At 37.7% G+C, this 23,262-nt stretch overlaps 1 protein-coding gene across 7 annotated transcripts; it reads right to left on the reverse strand.

Moving 5' to 3' along the window:
* Window positions 1-770: 770 nt before the first annotated feature.
* Window positions 771-22,788, reverse strand: rufy3 (RUN and FYVE domain containing 3). Of its 7 annotated transcripts, none has more exons than XM_042421990.1 (18): window positions 22,210-22,788; window positions 15,019-15,192; window positions 14,571-14,688; window positions 14,355-14,456; window positions 14,111-14,234; window positions 13,117-13,181; window positions 11,783-11,848; window positions 11,615-11,684; window positions 11,392-11,484; window positions 10,325-10,408; window positions 10,075-10,242; window positions 8,989-9,086; window positions 7,707-7,826; window positions 7,205-7,322; window positions 6,773-6,858; window positions 6,645-6,672; window positions 6,349-6,426; window positions 771-856 (listed from the first exon to the last, which is right to left on the reverse strand). In XM_042421990.1, the coding sequence occupies exons 1-18, from the start codon at window positions 22,469-22,471 to the stop codon at window positions 800-802; spliced, it is 1,911 nt and encodes a 636-aa protein (XP_042277924.1). In that variant the 5' UTR covers window positions 22,472-22,788; the 3' UTR covers window positions 771-799. The 7 variants fall into 7 exon arrangements, with proteins under 7 accessions (XP_042277924.1, XP_042277921.1, XP_042277923.1 ...); XM_042421987.1 differs by lacking the exon at window positions 771-856 and adding an exon at window positions 1,396-3,222; XM_042421989.1 differs by lacking the exons at window positions 771-856; window positions 22,210-22,788 and adding exons at window positions 1,396-3,222; window positions 17,980-18,246.
* Between the last annotated feature and the right edge of the window lie 474 nt (window positions 22,789-23,262).

A 23,262-nucleotide genomic window follows, 5' to 3' on the forward strand; every position in this document is an offset into this window, starting at 1 on the left:
CACGACGTCTCCCCTCTGTCCATGTGATATTCAGATGAATTGTGATTTAAATCAACACTTTGTGAGAAAACCTGCTGTGACTCGTGCTCGTTTGATCTAATGTGGGAGTTTCTAAAATGAGACATTTAACACCACATGTAGCCAAAAGGGAAGAAAGATTTAAAAAATACCGTAACTTCATACAAAATCATAGAGATGTTGATCTTAAAATTGTTATTTTCAGCAGTTAAGAGAACTAAATATTGTACACAAGATTCACCTCATTCTTTCAGGTTTCACACACATCTGAGTGTCATCAGAAGAAATTTGTCCTTCAGTGTAATTTCACATTAAAACGACCAAGTATAGAATAATTATCTATCAAGAAAAATGTAAGTCAGCGCCGTGTGAGCTGATTCATTTTCAAAGTTGATAAAATGCAAATATGTTAAAGCTCCTCTACAGTTGTTTTAAGAAGTTAAAATGTCTATTTTGACTAATATTTTGTGTTTAATGTTTTCTCTACCAGTTAACTACCTGAAGGTCTTTAAAATGACATCATCTCATCCTCTCTCATTAAAAACTCCAGAATCTATAAATATGCAAATATATATTTAAATTCAAAAGTTTAACTGCTGGACTGCAGGATGTCTCCTGCTTCACTGTAAAGTTTATTCTCAGTGTTTGTGCACTGGAGGCTTCAAGTTTCCACATCACACTTGTGTAAGTTTAATACTGGATCACGATTGGCTCCAAACTAGTTGTGACATCACACATGATGCTCGTAGGGTCACGACTTTCCTCCTTCAGCAAAGTAATGTCAAAAAACAAACTTTGCACATTCATCAATCTGCGGAGTGAAGCTCAAACATCCAAACTGAAGGAACAAGAAGAAAACATGTTTTTGAGAGGACTTTAATAACACTCGTATACTTTTTAGTTGTAAACTTTGAAAAAGCTTCAAATTTTGAAAATTCACTTTAATATGATGATTTAAAAAGTATTCAATGAGCTAATTATTTTGCCACAAACACAAATTAGTATCAAAAATGATAGTGTTTCTTTAAAAAATGAAACTTTTAAAATTCTATTAAGTTAATAAGTTGTGTAGGTGAAACAGTGTTTCCCACTTTAACCAAATAACCTTTTCTTTTATTAGCAAAACATGTTGCACACAAAATAGAATAAAATAGAATTAACACACACAACTAATAATAGCTTATTTATGTAGCAGAGTTTAAAACCAGAGTTTAAAAAGTGTTTTATGAGATACTTTATAAAAACTGCTTATAGTTTTTAGTTTTGCTGATCCATAGAGACGATCTAAAATTAAAATATAAGGGCTGAGATCTTCATGCTTCTGGATGCAGGTAATAAAAAGTGAAACACAAGTTTAAAATAAGAGTCATACACTTGTAAAATTGAATAAAAGTTTATTGTTCATCTAAGAAGCGTTTCCATCTCACATGTTAATTAGCTTCTACAAAAAAAAAAAAAAAAAAAAACGACTAAAGGTTTAACTGGTTTTTAACGCAGCTTCTATTTCTTCATATAAATCTCAACAAAAACAAATAAAAACAGCTGTTATAAAGATATGCCTCATACACAGATATGCCCACTTCAAACCAGTCAAGACAGGGAGCCGTGCGTTTAAAAAAAAAAAGTGCTGAAATATGTTAAAGACACCCAGAAACAGAGTTAATGAGATAATGAGAAGAAAAGACTAGAATCTGAATATCTGAACGTTTGAAATGACTGCAGCACTGTTTAAAGCCCGACCCGACTGTAACGTACAGGATGAGAGGAATTTGTAAAAACGGGAGATGATTTCATGTTTTATAGCTTTTTTTTTTTTTTTTTTTTGGTTAATGCCAGTTAAGAATGAACTCAGAACAGCAACAGCAACAGTAAAGAAAATCTTCTATCCTGAATATTCAGCTTTGTAAAACTTTATGAAAAACAAAGACTTGAACAGCAGCTGCAGAATCAGCTCGGAGCCGATCGATCAAATATCAATAACACAACATAAGGTTTTGGTTGTCATAACAAGTTTTTTTATAAATGTTGAGCTTCGACTGCGTCTCGCGGCCTTTATAAGCAGAGTTTATTAAGTTATGTGTAGTTGTCAGTCTGCAGGATAAAGGAAGACTGCGGGATGCGCTTGAAAGCTCAGGAAAAAGCTAATAAGTGAACCTTGAGTCGAGATTATTAAATATGTCTTTTCTTAAACGCTGTCACATACATATTTCTTAACTTATTAGACTGATTGAATTGATCATCATTTATGTATATTTATGATTCTTTTTAACAGTTTTATATCATGTAAGAGCCTTTTCTCTACATATTAACTTATTTTGAACATAAATATATTTGGTTTAAAAGTGTTATTTGTGTGTGATATTTGATTTTGTCAGTATCACCCTGAATCAGAAACCACTTTGGAAAAAGTATGAAAATGAACGCTTCATCCGAGTGAAATGATGCAAAATTTCATTGATTTTTATTACGATAACTGTTGTTAACTGTTGTGTTATGATTAGAGTGAATTTATGTTGCAAAATACTGAGTTGTCACCAAAAAAAAAAAAAATCCAGTTTTTCCTTTTTTTTTTTTTTATGTTTAAAAACTGAGCTTAAAAATATTATCAGTTTAATCCAGAATCCACTCAGTGGACATCGTGGATGCGTCCATGAATGAGATGATTCAAGTTAGATGCCATTTTCAACTGTGTGAGTTCAGGTTTTCACTCCAAAAAAAATAAAATAAAATAAAAAAAAAAAAAACCACAGCAGCCGAATTTGACTATTTTAACACACTTTCAACCAGAAAAGGGAATTTAAAAATGGCTCCGACAGCATTTGATTGACATGAAAACCTGCACACACGCAGCTCCCTGTAGCACGTTTTTTTTTGGCCATCGCTGACTTTGAGGAAGTAAAAATTTTTTTCAGGACTCCATCAGACGTCTTGAGTCATGAAATGAAAAAAAAAAAAAAAAAAGTGCATTTTTGCAGTGCCAGTTTTAGAAAAATCAATGCCTCCGGGTTTCCGTGCGTCTGGTCGTCAGCCGTTGTTGGCGGTAAAATGCGGCGAGTCGGTTCATGTCGGCGTTGAAGCGTATTGTTGGAGTAACAGAGAGTAGCAGGAAGTGCATACAGTCTCTGGCAGAATGGAGGAAGGTAACGGCAGCTCGTTGCACACGCAGCTCTCACAGAAAACGCCGGCGCAGTTCTTACACTGTTTCTAGAAAAAAAAAAAAAGGAAAAAACAGGATTATAATATTTGACAAAAAATGGAAAAGAAATATATAAAAATGATAAAACTATAGGAAGTGAGTGTTTAAAATAAAAGATGCTGGCTGTGTCTTCAGCTAAGAAATGCTAAATCCTGATTTTTTTTAGTCAGATCTGATCTTTTTGTGTTGATGGTTCAGAAAAAATTAAAAAGAAGCATCTCCATAAACATTTTAAACTCCCTCATCTGTCCTCCATGTTTTATTTTTACCGGGTTGTGAGGCGCCGACACCGAATGATGAAAAGCGCCTGAACAGAGAACTGAAACGTTAAAATAAATAAATAAAAAATCTGATCTGACATCGGTTGAACAGCCAGAGATCAGTATCAGTATCACATGTGCCAGTGGTCCAGATCTCATATGACAAAAATCTGATTTGGTTTGTTCAAAAAAAATTAGATCTAAGTCACTTGGAGGCAAAATATCAGATTTGGGCTTTTTCAGTTTGTAATGTGACCGCAGTCTTGACCTCTACGTGACCTTTCACTTTTTTACAAATTCAGGTAGGAAAAGTCGTCGCAGGAGCTCGATAGCCGATAAACTCAAGAAACAAAAAGCGTTCGATAAACCATCTGAGCTGCATTTTATAATATTTGCTTGACTTTTTAAAAAAAACATATAAATGACAACTTGATCTTTTCCTTCTTGGATTAAATTATGTGACATCTGTGCTGATCCAACTGAAGATTAAAAAAAAAGAAGAAACCAAATTATTTCTTTAGAGTCATCACTGTTTTCTTGTTATTGTGTTTCCATATCTCCTCTTCAGACTGTGAGTGAAGCACAAATAAGATTAAACGTCAATATTTTTAAAACCCAACTGGACTGAAAACAGGCTTCAGGCTTCTAAAATCTTTAGAAATCAGTTTACTGTGAAGGTTTGGCAAAATGTCAAAGAGTCTGCAGCCGCGTTAGCGACTTAATGTTTTGTTTATCATGTTCACTGTCTCGGTTTTGCCTGTTAGCATGCTAATTAGCACTTAACACAAAGTGCAGCTGAGGTCAGAAAACACATCACTTCTAGGCAGGTTTTGAATCTGTAGTGAGTTCACAGTGGAAAAATGACACATGAAGTTTATTTAAAACAGCTGCATAAAGACTAAAAAGCTCTTGATTTATGAGTGTGCTTATTCCTTCTCAATGCGCAAATTACACGGAAGAGATGCTAACAGCTGGATGATGGTGAAACAGCTGCAGGAAGAAATCAGAGAACAAAAAATAACTTGATTATTGAGTTGGTTTAACTGGTGGTGACTCTCAAGTCATAGTTTGATTTTCTTTGCAATTCCTGCTCTTATAAAATGATGTTGTGGATTACTTGTGTACTAACTGCATTATATACAGTGTATAGGATGTAATGTATACAATAAGTGTGAAATTTAGACCTGATGAGGGAGCAGGATGAAAATTCAGGGGATCACCAAAGTTATTACAGTTCATCCTGAGGGGAACATGAACATCTGTAAGCATTTTAAGACACTTCAGTCTGGATTAAAGTGGTGAACTGACTGACTAACAGACTTTAAAGCCCCTGGAAAGGCAAATCCATGATTGGTTATTAATTATGTAATTTGGGACCTAATGTGCAGATAGTAAACACCTAAAAAGTATGAGAACATAGCCTTTGACATAGTCTATGTAATTCTTTAGAAAGTCTCTCTCTCTACCCTTGTTAGTGGGTTGAGGTTAGGCGGGGCTAAGCTAGGGTATTTATTACCTAATAAATACCTGCCCAATCATATTTAGGAGAAAGATGACGTGGCTGTCTGGCCAAGCTGACTTCACAACACTTACTCTGGTCTCTCCCATGAGAAAACAATACACTGCACTTTTCTTTGCTTTTAGCTAGATTGAGAACTGAAATGAGCCTGATATGGTTTGAAAGTTACTGTGTTAAGATAACTAGCAGACTTGGGTACACCATCCAAATCTGTATTAATCACGGAGTGGATAAGTAGCTCAAAAGTGTAGCATAGCAATGCTAATGCTAACCGTTTCATGTAAGTGAATGAAAGATGCTAAAACACTTAGCTTCGTAGTCTGGGAGGTACAGTTCAATAAAAACAGATATGTGTGGTCTACTCTAGTCTGCTAGTTAGCCGATTAGTCAACATAACTAAAAGACCACTGGGATAGTTGATAATAAGCTCAAAAGTTTTGAATAGAAAAGCTAATGCTAACCATTTCATGTAAGTGAATGGAAGATGCTAAAACAATTAGCGCCATATTCCGGGAGGTATAAGTTAGTTAAACTAAAAACACATTGTCAGGTGGTCTAACCTAGTTTGTTAGTTAGAGGATTATTCAAGCTCTCAACCAAGTAGGGTCTATTTGATAGATTTGGTAGTTAATAGCAAAATGTTTAAGCTATGCTAACCGTTTCATGTATGTGAATGGAGAATGCTAAAACGATTAGCGTCATACTCCGGGAGGTATAGTTAAATAAAAACACAGATTTGGGTGGTCTAACCTGTTCTGCTAGTTAGTCGATTATTCAAGCTTTCAACCAAATAGGGTCCATTTGATAGATTTAGTAATTTATTCCATATCAGCAAAACGTTTTAGTGAATAAATAGAAAATAAAGTGGTACTTGAGCTGAAAGTGAGCTGTCAATCAAATGTGAACTGGACACACCCACACAGTCCTAAGAAATGGTTTGAGCAGCCAAATGAGCTGTTTTTGAGCTCAGTTTTCTAATAGTTATGAATGTTTATTTTCATTCAGATTTTTGTGGATGCTTAATGACACATGCAACTTTGATATCATATATGCATTTTTATGATTTCAAGCCACGTTTCCAGAGGCTTTAACCTCAACCTTCTCAAACCTAAACAAACATCTCTCTGTAGAATATGTTTTATGTATTAAAAATGTGAAAAATGTCCTCTAGTATTATCTCACCATGTGATGGTTTCATGCATGTGCCAGCATATTTACACTCAACTGTTTCCTATTTTCACCTGCAACACCACTGAACCACTATAAACTATTATAAACACCCTCCACTGATTCATAATGACGCTAAATATCTAATGAAAGATGATTCAGTTCTGATATATCATCAATCCTCGTACCTTTGTCTTCAGGAGGGAGTCGTCCTGTTCACACATTGTACAGATGGTTGGTTGACTGATCTCCACGAATGACTCATCCTGGAGAAAATTAAAAGAAACATGGCATTAATGCTAGAAATCTTTGGATATTTGTGCATGAGGACATACTTCAGTACTAGCTCCTGTTCATGACTACATCTTCACAGAACAATCTCGACTTTTTAATTGATCAGAACAAAGAAAATAATGGTTTTCTTTACAGGATTTCATCTGTAATAAAAAAGTGAACATTTGATTTAGAGCCTCTTAGACCTCACCTGCTCATCCTCGTGATGTGACAAGGACCTTAAAGGAAAAAAGAGGAGACATAAAAATATATATATATAAATATTTGTCTCATAATATTTACCATATTTTAAAAGCTCCAGTTCTCTAAACTACTTACAAGCTGGAGCTCAGACTTGTTTTGTCGTCTGGTCCCGTGTGTAACTGATCAATCTCCCTTTTGACTGAAGGGGATTCTGGGAGAAGCTGCAGGTAAAATGAACACATTTTGTCAAACTATACGAGTGTAACGAGACTTTAAAACTTATCTTTAAATCTGCATTAACTGATTTTTTTTTTTGGCCACTTGGAGGCAGAAGAAACAAGTAGTGAACACAACACTGACATCATCACCTACTAAGTTGATATGTTAAACTTGTTAGCAATGAGCTGAAACTCGCTATAAAGCTCCGTAAAACCGAGAGGAGCTGCAGAGTCACTGATAATTCTCTGTAGGTTCATCACTATGAGCCACGACCAACACATCATACATTATTATAAAAATATCGGTGACAGCCCCTTTGATTGAGCACAATTATGATCACGAATTTACTTTTGGTATGTTCTCTGGGTGCTTTCTTTCCCTCCGAGGAGTACTGGACTGTCTGGCGTCGACGTGATGCTCACTTCTTCGCTCTCGCTCCTTCCTCAGCTCCACCTCCAGATTAGACCTGAAACAACAAACAAGCACAAACACACATCTAGACTTCAAATATTCACAACACCGAGGTTTGGTTTCCCTTTTTTTTTAGTATTAAAGTACATTATTATTTCAAAAAAGTAAATTATATTATGTCATCTAATATAAATAACCTAAACCCCCCCCCACACACACACGATTTCAGTCGACCAAGATTTTCTTTGGTTGACTACAGCCCTAATTCCTTCTGATACATCAGGCTTTAGATACACAGACAAAACTTGTTAGTTGGATCAATCTTTTCATGGGATTTGTTGATAATAAAAAAATATAGAATATCACCAGACTTATCCTTAAAATGCACATTAAAAGCCTGACATTTAGCATCTCATTAACACTTCCCTCAGGATTTTACCTGTGTTTCCTCAGCTGCTCCACTTCCACCTGCAAGCTCTCGATTTTGTCTCCAAAATCCTGTTTGAAGAGCCGGTTGGCCTCTAAAGCCAGATCCCTCTCTTTCTCAGCCTGTTTGGATCTGGTTTGGGGGGTTGGGGGGGGGGTGAGGAGGGGGAAGGGGAAGGGGGGCGGTCACATAAACTTATGGTAAAATAAAAACTTAAAATGTAAACAAACATGGTTAAAAAGAACTAAAAAGAAAACAACAAAAAAAGACAAGTCTGACAAACTCAATGAGGACAACAGGGGAAAAATTTAGCCAAAGAATTATGAAGCAGGCCGTTTTTGTTTATCGTTTTATTAGCCTAATGATTACTACAGTTTACACCAATGTTATGTTCACATACAATTCAAAATTAATGAATTAATTTTGCCCTTTTTCCATCCTTCGTTCGTCTTACTCCCGTCCTGTCCTTCTACGCTTGAATGCGGATCACCAAATGACAAAAAACATAATCCTAAAACATCAGTTCAGACTCACGTACGGTCTCCGGTAGCGGTCGATTTCTTTGGGATTACAATTACAGCAACACCGCTACCTTCCCAGATATCCAGGATATATATGTGTCGGCACATTAAATCATCATCATCAGTCCATCAAGTCTTAAAACGTGTCCAAAGGGGGGTTGGAATTTTTTTGAACACAACACGACTCGTCTTTATCTTTGCCAAGAAGCGTTAATGGGGGTTATTTGAAGAAATGCTTTCTAAATAAAAGTATAACCCTGATGTGGCGAACAGATCTGTCAGAGAACACAAGGATTAAGGGGCTGCTAAAAGGGATCGATTCAGTCCACACTACTCGAAGCTGATGCCGGAGAGCCACTGCAGGAGGTTGTGGGAAAGATGGGTTTTTTATTTTTTTTATTTTTCAACAACAGAGGAGCATCGTACAGAAAAAGATAACATCCTACTTTGGTTATTTCTATATTAGGCAGGGTTGTATGTTTGTATTCGGATGTATGAAAGCGGGGCGGGAGGCAGGGAGGCTCCGCTACTGCTGCAGCTGGAGCAGCTTCCCCGCGGTTGAGTTCAGGTTTCTGGCCTGCTTCACCAGATGTTTCTCACTGATTGAGCGGTTAAAATAATTACAAATGATGGGAAAAAAAATAAAATAAATAAAATGATAATGAAAGTGAAGAAGAAAAATGTGACAAACGGGACAACAAGAGATTTAACTGTAAGACTTTTGACACACGCACGCCGATCTGTGTGAAATCTGTGTGATCTCTCTGGCTCACCTGCTCTCCAGCTGTTTTACAGTCCCTGACATCTGGTTTATCTTCTCCTCCAAGCGAGAGATGGCTTCGCTCTTCTGTTTGGAGCTGGACTCTGCGCTCTGAGGAAGACGAAGCACGTTGGTCAATAAATAGCTACGACAATAATTATGTCTCACGAGAGAAAAAAAATGTTTGTTTTCACAGTTATTGACTGAGAATCTGAGTTTAAGACCAATATTTGTATATTCATAGATTCTGGACTTTTCAATGAGGGAAAAGGAGACAAGGAGGAGAGAAAAGGACACACATTATTGTTCCGAGGAGAGTATTTTTAGATATCTTAGAACATGTCTGGAGGGGATCTTCAAAACATTTTCTGCAGCAGAGTTCACTTTCTGAGTTTTATTTCAGTTCAGGTTGTTTTCAGGCTTTAACTACAAAAGCTGGAACAGTGAAAACCTCAAAAATATGTTTATTAGTTATCTGTGTGAGTTATTTATGTCACTTTTGCCATCAGATGTGGCTGTAGATCAAGTTTTCATGATATCTTGACACTTCTAGCTCTTGAGAGATGATTCGGGGTATTTCAAACATGTTTTTGATTTAGATTAGATATATAATAAAATATTTTGGTGTCTATTAGGGCAAAAATAATCAGGAGTTTGAACATTAAGTTGTGATGTTATGAGAATAAAGTCATAATTTTACAAAAAAAATAATTATGAGAATTAAGCCGCAACATTTCAAATAATCAAAAGTCATATTATTATTAAAACCCTTAAAATGACAGTTATCACTGGACCTTCTGCTTTAATGCAGATAGTAATTTTAAATAACTGATCATTGCCGTGTTCACCATGTCTGTTCTTCTCAGTGTTTTCGTATAAATCACTGTTCATTTTGCCAATTTCAACAGATTTTGTAGAGTTTTTATCCTGTAAAAATCAACTTGGACACATTTTTACATTCAAACACAACTACTGTTAAACACCAAAATCAAAACTCCACAGATACTTTCAGACAACGGTCAAAACAACTAGTTGGCGTCCCACGTGTTTCCTGGACGGATGAGGTCACATTTAAAAGGATCAGAAACAGCAGCCTCACCTGTGACTTGTGGCCAAGCTGTTGGTTGATGGCACGGAGGTCTTCCAGCTGCTGTCTGAGCTCCACCAGAGCGTCCTGCTTCTCACAGATGTCTTTCTCCAGCATCTTCATAGACAGCTCCATCTCCTGCTTCATCCCGATCTGCACCTCCAGCTCCTTCTCCACGTCCTGCGCAGAGATCAGCTCCGCTTCAGACACAAACAACCGATTCCACGATGGTATGAAGATGTAAACAGAGCCTGAAACTCACCAGTCGAAGCAGAGTTTCCTCTTTGAGCTGCTTGCGTGTTTCGCCCAGAGCTTGACCGTCTGGTGCCGAGTCACTTCTTAATGCCTGAAGAAAAGAATCACGTCCATTAAAAGAGTGAAAAACAAGAGTTTTATTTTTATTGAAAATGTATGTTATTCAAACACTAAACTTTAAAGCAAATCCTGTGTTGCCTTTGAGAATAGTAAGAAGATTAAGTCATTATCAGTCGATATGTTATCAGGTGAATCAAGGCTGGGAAATATGGCTGAAATAAACATTGTGATATTAAAATCTGTTCGACAAATGTGGGAAAAATTATAAATACACTTAATGTGATGAACTGTGTTAATTTGTTGCAGATTATATCAAAGAAAAACACGTCACATGTGTAAAACAAACACTTCATAACTCCTAAAAGTAAAATTAGCTTGAAGTCATGAATTTTAACAACAAAATTTTGCAAAATGACAACGCAAAACGGTGCTTATTTTCCTGATATGACTCCGCTGAAAGTCAATTAACTTCCATATTGAATTAAAGCCCGGCCCTACAGGGTTGTTGTTACCCACAACAAATCTTTTCTAGTTATGTGCTCAGAGTCCCCGATGTGAAATGTTGCTGTTGTTTAGTTCTCATAATTTTAGTATAACTACTACTAAAGCTACTAAAAAGATAAATTCAAAAGCACAATGTACTTAAAAAATATTTTGACTTCAGTCTCATAAAAAAGTTTTGTTTTAACTTTAACTTAAAAAAAACAAACCATCACATCCATAAAAAACTATCCTGTTGACTAATGTTGAAAACATTTTTTTTTTTCAGAATTTCTTCATGTTTCACTGAGCTGGAAATATCTTAATTTACAGCTTTGGTGGGAGTCAGACTGAACTGTCGGATGATAAATAATATTTGAATAGATCTGGACCATGTCTCATAATTCAGGACTGTTTAAGAACGTCTTTAGGCCTCACTGCAATAGCAAAGATTTCTGCAAAGACGTGTTATGAGCAAGTAATCCTCATTATGTCATAAAAACGGTAAATTGATTGAGTTGACGATGTGTTCACCTTCCTACTGGAGTCCAGCTGATATGAGCTCTCCTCCTTTACTCTCTCCACGTCTTCTTGTAAAGTGATGATCCTGTTATTCGCCACTGCGAGCTGCGGAGATAAAAGTCAAACAAACAGTTCTGTCAACAAGAACGCCAGCAGCTGAGCCGAGAACCGAGAACCAGACAGTCCCGTCGTTTTTAGAGACGAGTAAAACCTGAGAGACTGAAGTTGAACTCACCTCTTCTGTTAGCTTTGTGTTGGACTTTTCCAGAGCGTCCACCTTGGCCTGGAGGTTATTTACTGATGCGCTATAAACAGACATAACGCTCACATTTAATCATCACGTTTAAACGAAGCTGCTGAGCAAAGCGGAGACGGTGAGGAAGAGTCGGTCGCTATGACGAACCTTAAATGTCTGTTCAGCTCCTCCACGTAATTCTTCTGATCGAGAATCGCTGTGATCTGACCGTCACTGAAGGAGAAAAAAAGAAAAATGAAACGAATGAAACAAGGTAAAAAAGACAACACTGCATTTAATAAAAACTGGTCTGAAAGAGTTAGTGCTGTAACAGTTTAGCCAATTAATGGATGAATGGATGGATTATAATTTCAATTAATTGTTTGTCATTGGTTGCAGCACATTAAGGAATGCTTTTCATAACAAGAGAAATGTTTAGACTCAGACTCAGAATGCAAATTAGTTCCCAAAACATATTATATAGCTAAGATCTTTAGCATCTTACTGAGCCAGGTTTCAAAAGTTAGTAGCTGAGCAGCAACAAATCGTAAATGTTAGATTTACATTGACAGTAGATCCATATTTTAAATAAAACGATGCAGTAAATGGTGTTGTTGCATCAATCCAGACAGATTTACAAAAGGAAATCTCAACTAATTATCTGTATTTAACATCAAAATGATATGTTCACAATTTTTCAAATGTGTCTTAAAACAACAGTCTGGAGCCCAAACAAACATTAAAACAGGTTTTGTTTTCTGGAATCATTTGTCCTGTTCATACCGAACATTAGAAGATCTCCTCCAAACGCCATAAAAGCCACAGTCCTCGTTTTGATCAAAAATGTATTTAAATGTTTATCTACAGATAATTTGATGCTTCAGCCATCTGAGTTAGTCAAATAAAGTGGAAATCTTCCACAGTTAAAGTAAAGCATTCCTTCTTTGTGTCTCCACAGACAGTGTTTCCCTGTTGAGCTGCGGTGGAAGAACAGTAACAAAAAGAGGGACTTTGGCACTAAAAAGGCTGTAACGTTCAAAGATATTGACTAATTTTGACGGCTGAAGCCACATATTGACAATAAACTTTTAAATACACTTTTGCTTTGTGTTAGTTATCACTTTTTACTCTTTGAAACTAGTAGTTGTCTTTCTTTTATGTAACCCTTTGTTTATTTGTTCTCTTGTTTATAGATTAATATAAAAAATATATATTTAAATGGATTTTGTCCCCCATCCTTAACACTGAAAGTACATTGTGAAGAGATCTCTTAATGGTCAGTATGAACAGGAAGAATAATTACAGCAAGAAAAATATGTGTCAATGTTCATTTGGGCTCCTGACTGTTGTTTTAGGACAGTGAATCTATCCTTTAATCACTAATAACAGCTCATCTCCAGTAATAAGAGCTGCACCGACTGCATTACTGTAACTGTTACTGAGCAGTTTTGAGGAAGTAAAATGAAAGTCACTGTGGTTGAAGCTCAGGAAGCAGCACTCACCCCTCTGCGCTCTTACTACTGTGTCCGCCGTCTTTGAGGTACATGGAGAAATCGATCACCCCGACCTGCAGAGGTAATTTAATACGAAACAGAAAATCAATGACAACCGAAACCACAAGAGCAAAACTATCTGCTGTCTCGTCCTTGTTTGTACATACAGCACGGTGTTTAATCCCTCATCATGTGTAAAAAAAAAATAATAAAAGTGTTTAAATGCACTCAGGTTATGTAAATATTTCTGCGGTCAGCCTCTGATAAACAAGCAGCTTGTTCTTGAACGGTTTCACTTGTTCTTCCTTGTTTAGAAACCTGCTGACAAACTGGCAGCCGGCCATTCCTCCCAGTCACTCTGAACTCATTCCCATGCATGAAGCAGAATTTCCTAAATCACTTAGTTAAGGTTACCGACTGTCAGTAGAATTAAAACAGGAGCAGCGACGAAGATAAAACCACTGCTGTTTGATTGTGTTAGAACTGGAAAGTAAAGCATCTTAATATCAGCCTGCTTTAAAATGGCTCTTAAGTGTCGCACTTGAGATTTGGAGCATGTAAACAGATTCTCTTAAGATTACAGATATCCAGTAAATAAACTCTAAAATACTCTGAGAGAGGAAATATGAATAAAGGGGGATTTATTAGTGGCTGCGTTCAGTTTGAAAACATGTATCCTTTCTCTGTTTTCTTTCTTTTCCTGTCAACTGTGTGTGTATCTGTTGATCTGGGTGGTGAGCTGCTGTATATAATTGCCTATACAGAGATAAATAAAGTTGTACTGAATTGACTTGAATCTCCAAATGTCCCAAACTGTAAATTAAATACTTACAGTGCATAAATAAATACCTCCTACCCCATGACTTTAGTTTCTTTTGGTGGAAAATGAAAAAGCTAAAATGAAAAAAGTAAAAACTTAACTGTCTGTTTCTCTCTTCCTTCCTGCAAACTAGGAGTCAAAAATGAGGTGCATCTGATTTAGTGAAAGTGAAAGCAGAATAACCTGTGAGTCCAAGTCTTCTCCCTTCATACACAGATTGGCATCGATGACATTCAGTCCGACGAGCAGCCCGGCGATGACGGCTCCTTCCTCCTCCATCATCAACGCGTTGGGCTCATAGAATTCACTACAGAGAAATAAAGGAGACGAGCGTTAGTCGCTGTTTCAGCGTTTCTGAACGTGAATCGTGTGCTAGAACGGTACTGAGATAACGATAAAAAAGTTTTATTTAACAGTATGAACACACCTGAGCAGGTCCTTTCTGTTGATGATGGTCTTCATGTAGTCAGAGAGCTTCTTCTGCATCAAGGCCAGTCGTAACCACGCGCGCCCTCTTCCTAGAGGAGTTCTGTTGGCAAACACGGGGAGGTTGGACTTAAAAATTAACAATCAACAAAGTCTAAAGTTCAGATTGGGAGAAATCTTTCCTCCTTCTTTAGGGAACAGATATAAACAGACCTACCTGAGGCCAGGCAGGTCTTTTACACTGGCCGTGATCTCTCCTGCTTCAGGCGTCAGCTTCTCCACCAACTCCAACGCCCCCCAGAAAGACTTGTTCTGGCCCAGGAAGCTCTTCTTGGCTGATGATTGAGAGACAGTGTTTTGTCATTTTATTTTGGAGGAATTTGGGTCACTTAGTCATCACACAGGACATAATACTGAGCGACGGAAACCAACCAGGAAGTAAATACAGTATACAGAAAAGACAAAAATAAATACACTAGCTTCAGAGAATATAGAAGGTTTTAGACCCTTTTGCATGTATTTTGTAAGTAATATGACTGAGCAATGGTTGGTTTTTTTTGCTCATGATCTCAAATTCCCACATTCAAACCTTGCAGACTTGTAAGAGCCAGTAATGAAGTAGTTTTGAAAGCATGGTGTGAAGATGTGAAGTGTACTATTCATACTTTTCAAGCCGTGTTTCAGACAGTGCTCCATCACGACAAAGAACTGCTGGAGCGGTGCATAGTCAGAGTCGAGGGTGCGTCCGAGGTTGAGCGCAGACTCGATCAGGCCTTTGATGCTCAGTTTGGCCATGTTCATCAGGTTAAGCCTTTCGATTGTGATGGGATCCTTGGGATCTAGAAAGAAAGAGAGAGAGAGAGACAGCAGGGATGACTCATGAGCTATCGGGGAACAAAATCTGTTTTAGTCAGTTCTGTGTTACTAAAATATCTGCTGTTGTTCCAGGAAGTGAAATGAATAGTCTTGATAACACGAGACATGATGATGCAAAGCTTAAAACATTTGTTACACCGGTGTCTACGAGGACAACAGAAATCACCAACAAGATATACATTTCATCATTACAATCTGTAAATATGAAACATACTGTAAAACTGACTTCAGGAGCCAACATAGCGACACCTTTCATACATTTTTAATGTAAATCTACAACAACAGATGGCTTTGATGGTTCAACTAGGAAAATATGCCAAACCTAATAAAGTTAGCCCTTTATTCTTGGTATGATGCATTTACATGTCGATGTCTAATCCATTATTTATGTCAGAGGACAACAGACACTGAGAGGCTTTTAGTAGAGAAGCTGTTCAGGGTTAAGTCATCCTACAGCATTTGTTTACATTATTAATACATTTGGTCTCTAGTTTACGTTAACATGGACTTCGGTTATAGAGCAAATATAGAGAAATCCAAAATAAAATAATTTAAAAAAAAAAGATGAATAACACACATTTGGTTGTTATTTCTAAAATTGTGTAAATCTGCATTGTGATTGTTGGGCCTCATGCAAGAAGCACTCGTACAAACAGATTTGTTCTTAAAATGCGTATGAGTGATTTAAGAACATTTGGGGCTTTTGTCAATTTTCTCGTAAGTACAAACAAAAGTTACGATTGGTCCAGACCTGTCGTATGAGTCATGAATAGATCATCTCTGCCTTTCTTCACTGGGGAGAAACTGTTTAATTTAGGATTATAACGCCCTAATCTGAACTAATTTTGAGTTTAAACATGATACAGAAATTAACAAAAAATGTAATATATGAGTAAAACAAACTTAAAGCAACATTTATATTCTGTTACTATATTTTCATCATCACAGCTGCCGATTTATTTAAAAGGTTTTTTAGATTTATTGGCATATTTTGGCGCAGCTGAGTCTCTGTGTCCAGCATCATGTTGTGTTGCAGCTGACAGAGTAACGTCACCTGCTGTCAGCTGTAATATTCTCTCCTCTAATATCTCTGCCACTGTCACATGACCGCCTCTCATCACGGAGCGCTTTGCTTTACAAAGATGTTTTTTAGCATCCAACTTCACATCAAAGCATTTCTTCTTTACTCCTGTCACAGTGTAGAGCTGCTCTGATGACATGTTAGCTTGAGTCATATTTTCTAATTGTTTCTAATATCACTCCTAAATCTGTTGTGTGTTTGTCTTCTGGTTTCTGAAAGCAGCACTTCAAACTGTGCTGTGTTTTTACTCTTTGTTAACACAAATGTCTTGAACAGGTGACAATCATCAGGCTGAAACGAGTAATTCATGACAAGTTCAGGCGGTTAAGAGAGTTTGTTGAATCCCACGTAAGACTTTCTTATTTTCCTCTTATTGATGATTTGTACAAGAACGAATATAAGAGAAAAAGAAGAAAACATTCATGCATGAGATCCATTGTTTCTAATATCTGATTTTAAAAGCTGTAATTACATTAAGTGCAACACACACCTAAACAATGAATTACTTGGATAATAGTGTAGAGCTAATTATGAGGAGTATCTAATAACAGTTTGTTACTTAAAAAACAATATGCAACAACATGACGTCATCACTTCTGATTCAAACCAAATCACTTCAGTCTGTCTGCATCTAGTAAATCAATTACGTGCAGAAATAATAATGTGTCGAGTGCTACAGAAGCTTAGAAAAATGAATTTGCAAATTTACAAAAACAACAAACATATCAGACATGATTTAATAGTCAATAAAGGACATAATGAGTCAGTCTGTTCTACATGATTTCTGTAAATCTTTGTGATGACTGAAGGAAATGAATCTTCTTCTTTAGATATTTTTAAAACCTTTAAAAGAATCAACCTGCTACAGGAAAGAAAATGACAAGAAACAAAACGTTTGAAAATGTAAATGAAGAAAATATAAATTTTGGCCGAAAAGACAGATGAAATTCTTGATTATCAGACATTCAAACCTGAGCATCCCTAACAATAAACACGAGTCAGCTGACATACAACACACAGACGCTGGTAGCAAGCGATTTAGTTACAGTATCTTGACAAAACAAATGTTTCTGTCTGTTAGTGGCCCCCTTTTTTAATGCCATTACGGTAGACTGTTAACCTTCTTAAGCGCTACAGGCTGAAGTGCTGCAGTGTTGAATTTGCCAACTGGCTGTAAAAAAAAAAAAAGTCTGAACATAAGTCTGGCTCAGGAAAACTGTGGACCTGCCAATCTGCCTCCTCTGTGCAGGATGTAAGAGAAGGCGTGGCGAGAGATGAGGAAGAAGCTCAACAACATGCAAACCTACATCCTATTTTTCATAAGATTAAGGAAAACAGATACCAAATATGATTTATTGAGTGCTTGTTGCCAGCTTGATTTACTGATATCTCATAAACTCAATCTAATAAAATCCTCCCAGCCTGTACTTCCTTGTTGTTTTCTTGCCCGGCCCTGCCTTATTTACACGCAGCGTCATCCTGCTGTGTAACTCTCAGTGACATCAAAACCGTCTCCCCCTTAAATCCATCATGACACAGCATTACCACAGTTCACTAGGTGAAACGTGTAGCGTCTGGGGACCCCTTGTGTATCACCACGCCCTGACAGAGATCGCACCGTGCCCTAAACCTCCTCCCTCCCGAACGATGAGCTAATCCGTCACATTACCTTCATGGGCCGGCTCGGGGTCCGGGGTGAGGGAGATATCATTGAGCTCGCGGAGGCAGAGCCACTCGCCGTCGACAGACACGCGAAAGTTGCAGAGATAAATCGTCTCCCGGGCGGCCTGGGTGATCTTGTCGGTGGTGGGAGTCGGGGTTTCGCTCTGAGGCGTCAGATCAGACATGATGACTCAGCTGATGCGAGGCAAAACCAACACCGCCGAGAGGGGAAAAAGGCGCAGTAGCTTTTGTTCCAGACGCCAGTGACGGCCCCAAAAATAACAGGTCAGAGGGGGGAAAAAGAAAGGATGAAAAGAGCGTCCGACAAATAAAAAAAAAAAAAAAAGAGAGGAAAAAAGGCCAAGACGAGAAAGGGCCCACAGCAGCTTTCCAGCAGGTGCTGCTTCTCTTCCTCTTTATGCCTGCACCCTCCTCTCCCTCTTTGCTACAACTGAGTAAAAAAAAATACTCTTCTGTCTTGAGAAAGCCCTGCGCTCTCCTCCTCCAACCACCTCCTCCCTCTTCAGCCTCTTGTTATCCCTTTTGTGCAGGCTGGGGGGGGGGGGGTGGGTTTAAAATGCAAGAGAGCACCGTGCTGAAAATCACTACCCTCCTCCGGTCTGCTTAGCACTGGTTCGCTCTGATTGGACTGCCTGTGCACCGCAGTGAATGCACTGGGTGGGTGTTGACCAAGATGGCTGACAGTAGTGTTGGGTACAGCAACACATCATCACGTGAGCAGATGGTGCATGCGTAAAAAAAAAAAGGAGGGGGCGGGAGGAGGTGGGGGTTGGAGGGGGGGGGGGGGGGGGGGGGGGGGGGGGGGGGGGTCCCTAGAGTATCCATCCAATGCTAATGATGCAGCAGAAGACTCATCTGTCTCTCAAGCATCATCAGCAGCAGCGTCCCCTGACCTGAAACAGAGGTCTGGTGTTTAACAGTTACTGAGCTGGCTGCAGGAGCACAGCATAACAGCAACAGCAGTGAGCAACACCGCTAATAAGGCCAAAAGGTCCTGGATGTAAACGCTTATTGTGTTGTTTTGATTTCAATTTAGGAAAACCGCGTGTAACATCTCATAAAAAAAAAAAAAAAGAAGACAAACACTCATCTGTAGATAAACGATCTACAGGTCTGCTGCCCGCTGACACACATTAAAAACCACATAACTTTATATTAATTAGGAGATGATGTTTAGGGGATGATGTCTGGTGGTATCGGAAGACAAGAAAAAAAAATTGTTGTGTGGGTAACCATAGCAACCAGCAGAGGTAGTCAGTGTTCATTTCACTCAGTTACGACAGTCAGATTAGTTCAGTTAATCATTTCACTGCACAGAAGCATTAATAACCAAGAAATGTCAATATTTAAGCTTAATCATGTTATTAATAAAAAAAGGTTTTAGGGCTGTTGACAAAGCCATAGCAACCACTGAGGATACACGAGTCATGTTATCATTTTTTTTTTTTTGTCTCAACGTATTTAAATGTAAGTTTTTCTTTTTCCCGGCAAAAATGGTCAACTTTCGAAACAGTAAGAGGGATTTAGGATGTTTTCACCCGAGTTATATTCCTGGCAGTGTGAGAGGCCTTTGAAAAAGTATTTTTAGATCATGATATAGTTATAAAATGAAATCAGAAAAGTATAGTAAAGGGAGGGATTTAGACTAATGATCTCAGTATTTATAAATCCTTGCTACAGAACTGGCTGCACATATTGGAAAAAAAAGTCAAATTGTTTCTTCAGTGTTGTATTATTGTGATGCCAGATATGTGAGCCTAACTGATAAATTGGTGTTTATGTGGTTACTTAAAAATATACAAATAAACATAAGCCAATTTACTGTAGAGCTGCAAAGATTACTCGATTAATCAATTAGTTGATCGACAGAAAATTAATCAGCAACTATTTTGATAATCACATTATTCGTTTTAGTCATTTTTTAAAGGAAAAATGCCGAAAAATGCTGTTTTCAACTTCTCAAATGTGATGAATTAATGCTTTTCTTTGTCATACGTGATATTAAACTGAATATTTTTGTGTTTTGAACCGTTGGTCCGACAAAACAGGACATTTGAAGCTCATGTCACCTTTGACTCTGAGAAACTGTAACAATCACATTTCACTATTTCTGACATTTCATAGACGACTTATCGATTAATAAAGAAAATAATCTGCAGATTACTGGATAATGGTAATAATCGTTAGTTGCAGCCCTAATTTATTGGTAGCATATTTTTTAAATGATATTGAAATATCAATATCAGCATAAAAGTCCAGTATCACTACCTGTAAAAAAGATAAATGGATAAGAAAACAATAAAGGACAATTAATACAAAAACAAAATCTTACTCAACCATTAATCTATCGAGAGGGTTCTACATCCCAGACAATATGTGGTTTCATATCACACTATAATGGACAGCTTTTAATGTCTTGGTGTAATTCTGAAAGTGTAACAGGGTTCATATATTGTTACTGTCCTTACACATTAAAGGACAGGTTCACAATTTTTTAAGTCTGTCCTATAACAACAGTCAGGTGTCCATATGAACAGTGAAAGAGGTTTTTCCTCGCTGTAATCATTCCTCCTGTTCATACTGGATATTAAAAGATGCCCTTCAAATGTGCTTTCAATGTCAGTGATGGAGGCCAAAATCCACAGTGTGTCCACACAGTCATTTTGTGCAAAAATGCATTTTGCATTTTATCTGAAGCTTATGTGAGGCTTCAGCAGTCTGAGTTAGTCATATCCAGTGGATATCTGACACATTTACAGTCTTTTTAGCATCAAAGTCCCTCTTTGTGTTTCCTCGGACAGTGTTTCCCTGTTGAGCTGCAGTGGAAATATAGTAACAAAAAGAGGAACTTTGGCACTAAAAAGACTGTAACATTGAAAGATATCTACTTGATTTGACTCATTAGGATGGCTGAAGCTTCATATCAGCTTCAGATAAATTTTTAAATACATTTTTGCACAGAGGGAGGACTGTGGATTTTGTCCCCCATCATTTACATTGTAAATGCATTTTGAAGGGATCTTCTAATAGTCAGTATGAACAGGAGGAATGATTACAGCAAGAAAAACCTATTTCAGTCTTCATTTGGGCACCAGACTGTTGTTTTAAGACAGACTTGATAAAATTGTGAACCATCCTTTAACGTGTAGTTACTTCACTTTTACATCTACATCTCTTAATCTCTACATCCTCTTATGAGCAACATAATGAACATGTGAAAGCAACCTTCAGAGTTTCTATGAAGTGGGAACTTTGGATTTTTATTTAGGTATTTAGTTAGAGCAGTGGGTAACTCCTGTACTTATAACTGGCTATATTTAGTTGGTTGGTTAATGTGAAATGTTCAGTGGTGGAAGAAGTATTCAGATCCATAAAGTGAAAGAACCAATGCAGCAAAGTAAAAGTCCTGCATCAAAAATTCAACTGAAGTAAAAAGTACAAAAGTATCAGCAGTAAAATGTAGTTAAAGTACAAAAGGTGTATTGTGTATAATGTAGTGGAATCTAGTGGAACAGACTTGGTAGAAAAGGAATATGATATGTTTTAATCACTGTGTAATCCCATGAAAATAAGAATCGTGTTTTCGTAACCTTACAATGAGCCCTTTATATCTACATAAAGAGCACTGTGTCAAATCTTCATCTAAAAAGTAACTATAACTGTCATATAAATGTGGTGTAGAAAGTACATTTCCCTCTGAAATGTAGTGGAGTGGAAGTACAAAGTCATCAAATGGAAACACTCAAGTAAAGTACAAGTACCTCGAATTCGTACTCAAGTACCTTTACAGTACAGTACTTGAGTAAATGTACTTAATCAGGTCTGTCAAAACAACACAGGCTACTGCTGGATACGTGTCTAAACCACACATCTTGTTGACATTAGCTTGTGTTACCTGAAGGTTACTTGCTTCAAATGACTAACGCTAATGTTAGACTGCTCTTTTGCGATTTTTGCAAAGAGATATGAGCATGAGAAGCAACTGCCGAAAGGTTAAGCGTTATTTATTACCTGACATTAGCCAGTTGAGTTAGCAGTTGGTGGTACCTCAGTCACAAGGTAGGAAGTTGTTTGTCCGTGACAGTTAAAAGTTAGCTAACTAAACTAACAAGCTAGCAACGCTAACTGAAGCTACAGTAGGTAATCTATATAAACTGGGTAATTAGGGGGAATAACGTTTGCTAGTTGGGTGGTTAACTAGTACGTTAGCACTTACTTCTGCGCTTTGAATCGATTCTTTCAATCTGGAAGTCATACCGTCGAAGCGGAGTGGGCGACAGTGACCCAGCCGTCCCAAACCTCAAGTTTGAGGAGTTTAAAGCCTCCTTGAAGTATATCACCGAGGTAGGAGAGAGAGTCTCATCCGGACTGTCAACGTGTCCGTTTTCATCTGATGAATTCTGTCTCTCAGAACTTTCTGAAAGCTCTGAAGATGACTGCAGGAGCAGCTCTCCAGGCGGTGTGTCCCGCTCCGCCATCCTCCCTCCGACCAGATTCACTTCATGTGACCAACGGCTGTCAGCGCTCAGCTAGGCTACGTGGGGTTAGCTGCTGGAGACATGCATAACCGTGGTTAGCAAAAACAATCGACACAGGCCAGTCAGTTTACTCCAAAATATCTCCAGTAATCACTCCGCCTTTCGTCCTGTCCTCCACAACCCTCCCGTGACCCGGAAATCTTAAAGCATTAGTATTTTGGTCAAATCTGTTGCTAATTTCGCGAGAGTTTGCGCGCTGTGTCAGCGGTCCAGCAATCCATTTACACTGCCAGAGACAACACAAATAGAGGGAGATGTGTTACTAGCGGCGGGTTCATGACCAGAACGGGACCAATTGTGCTCCCATGATGCATTACGGTTTTCTGTGACGCTCTAGTTTACAAGTAGTCTTGTGCCTCTCCTCTCTCTAAGGCTCTTTGATGAACTATTTATATCTTTCTGGGTTTTCAGGACATTTTTAGCATTTAGAAATAGCGACAACGATGAAATTATTTGGTAGACAACACATGACTATAGCTAACATTATGGATAAATGGCAGCTAGGCTACTTGTTACAAATAACCACACAGTGTCCAAAATTAAATTATATGTAACCTTTTCTTTACTGTAACAACAACAAACACTACAAGGGTTTCCAAGACAATCGATGGACAAGAATATTAAATAAAGATATCCAATAAAGTGAGCAAAATTTTATGTTTAACAAGATTCAATGTACTGTTTCGACCTGGATTATTAATGATAACCTTGCTTACACTAACTTGTTACAA

Source organism: Thunnus maccoyii, chromosome 9 (genome assembly GCF_910596095.1).
Source record: "Thunnus maccoyii chromosome 9, fThuMac1.1, whole genome shotgun sequence".
Taxonomy (NCBI): Eukaryota; Metazoa; Chordata; class Actinopteri; order Scombriformes; family Scombridae; genus Thunnus; species Thunnus maccoyii.

What these genes read in the sequence shown, in the direction of transcription:
- rufy3 (XM_042421987.1), bottom strand. Translation starts at nt 22,471, where the DNA reads ATGGCGGAGCGGGACACACCGCCTGGAGAGCTGCTCCTGCAGTCATCT. An exon ending in GAGAAGACTTGGACTCACAG is followed by an intron (nt 13,182 to 14,110) that starts GTTATTCTGCTT and finishes TTACCTCTGCAG; the next exon opens with GTCGGGGTGATCGATTTCTC. An exon ending in ACCCAGAGAACATACCAAAA is followed by an intron (nt 6,859 to 7,204) that starts GTAAATTCGTGA and finishes TTTTACCTGCAG; the next exon opens with CTTCTCCCAGAATCCCCTTC.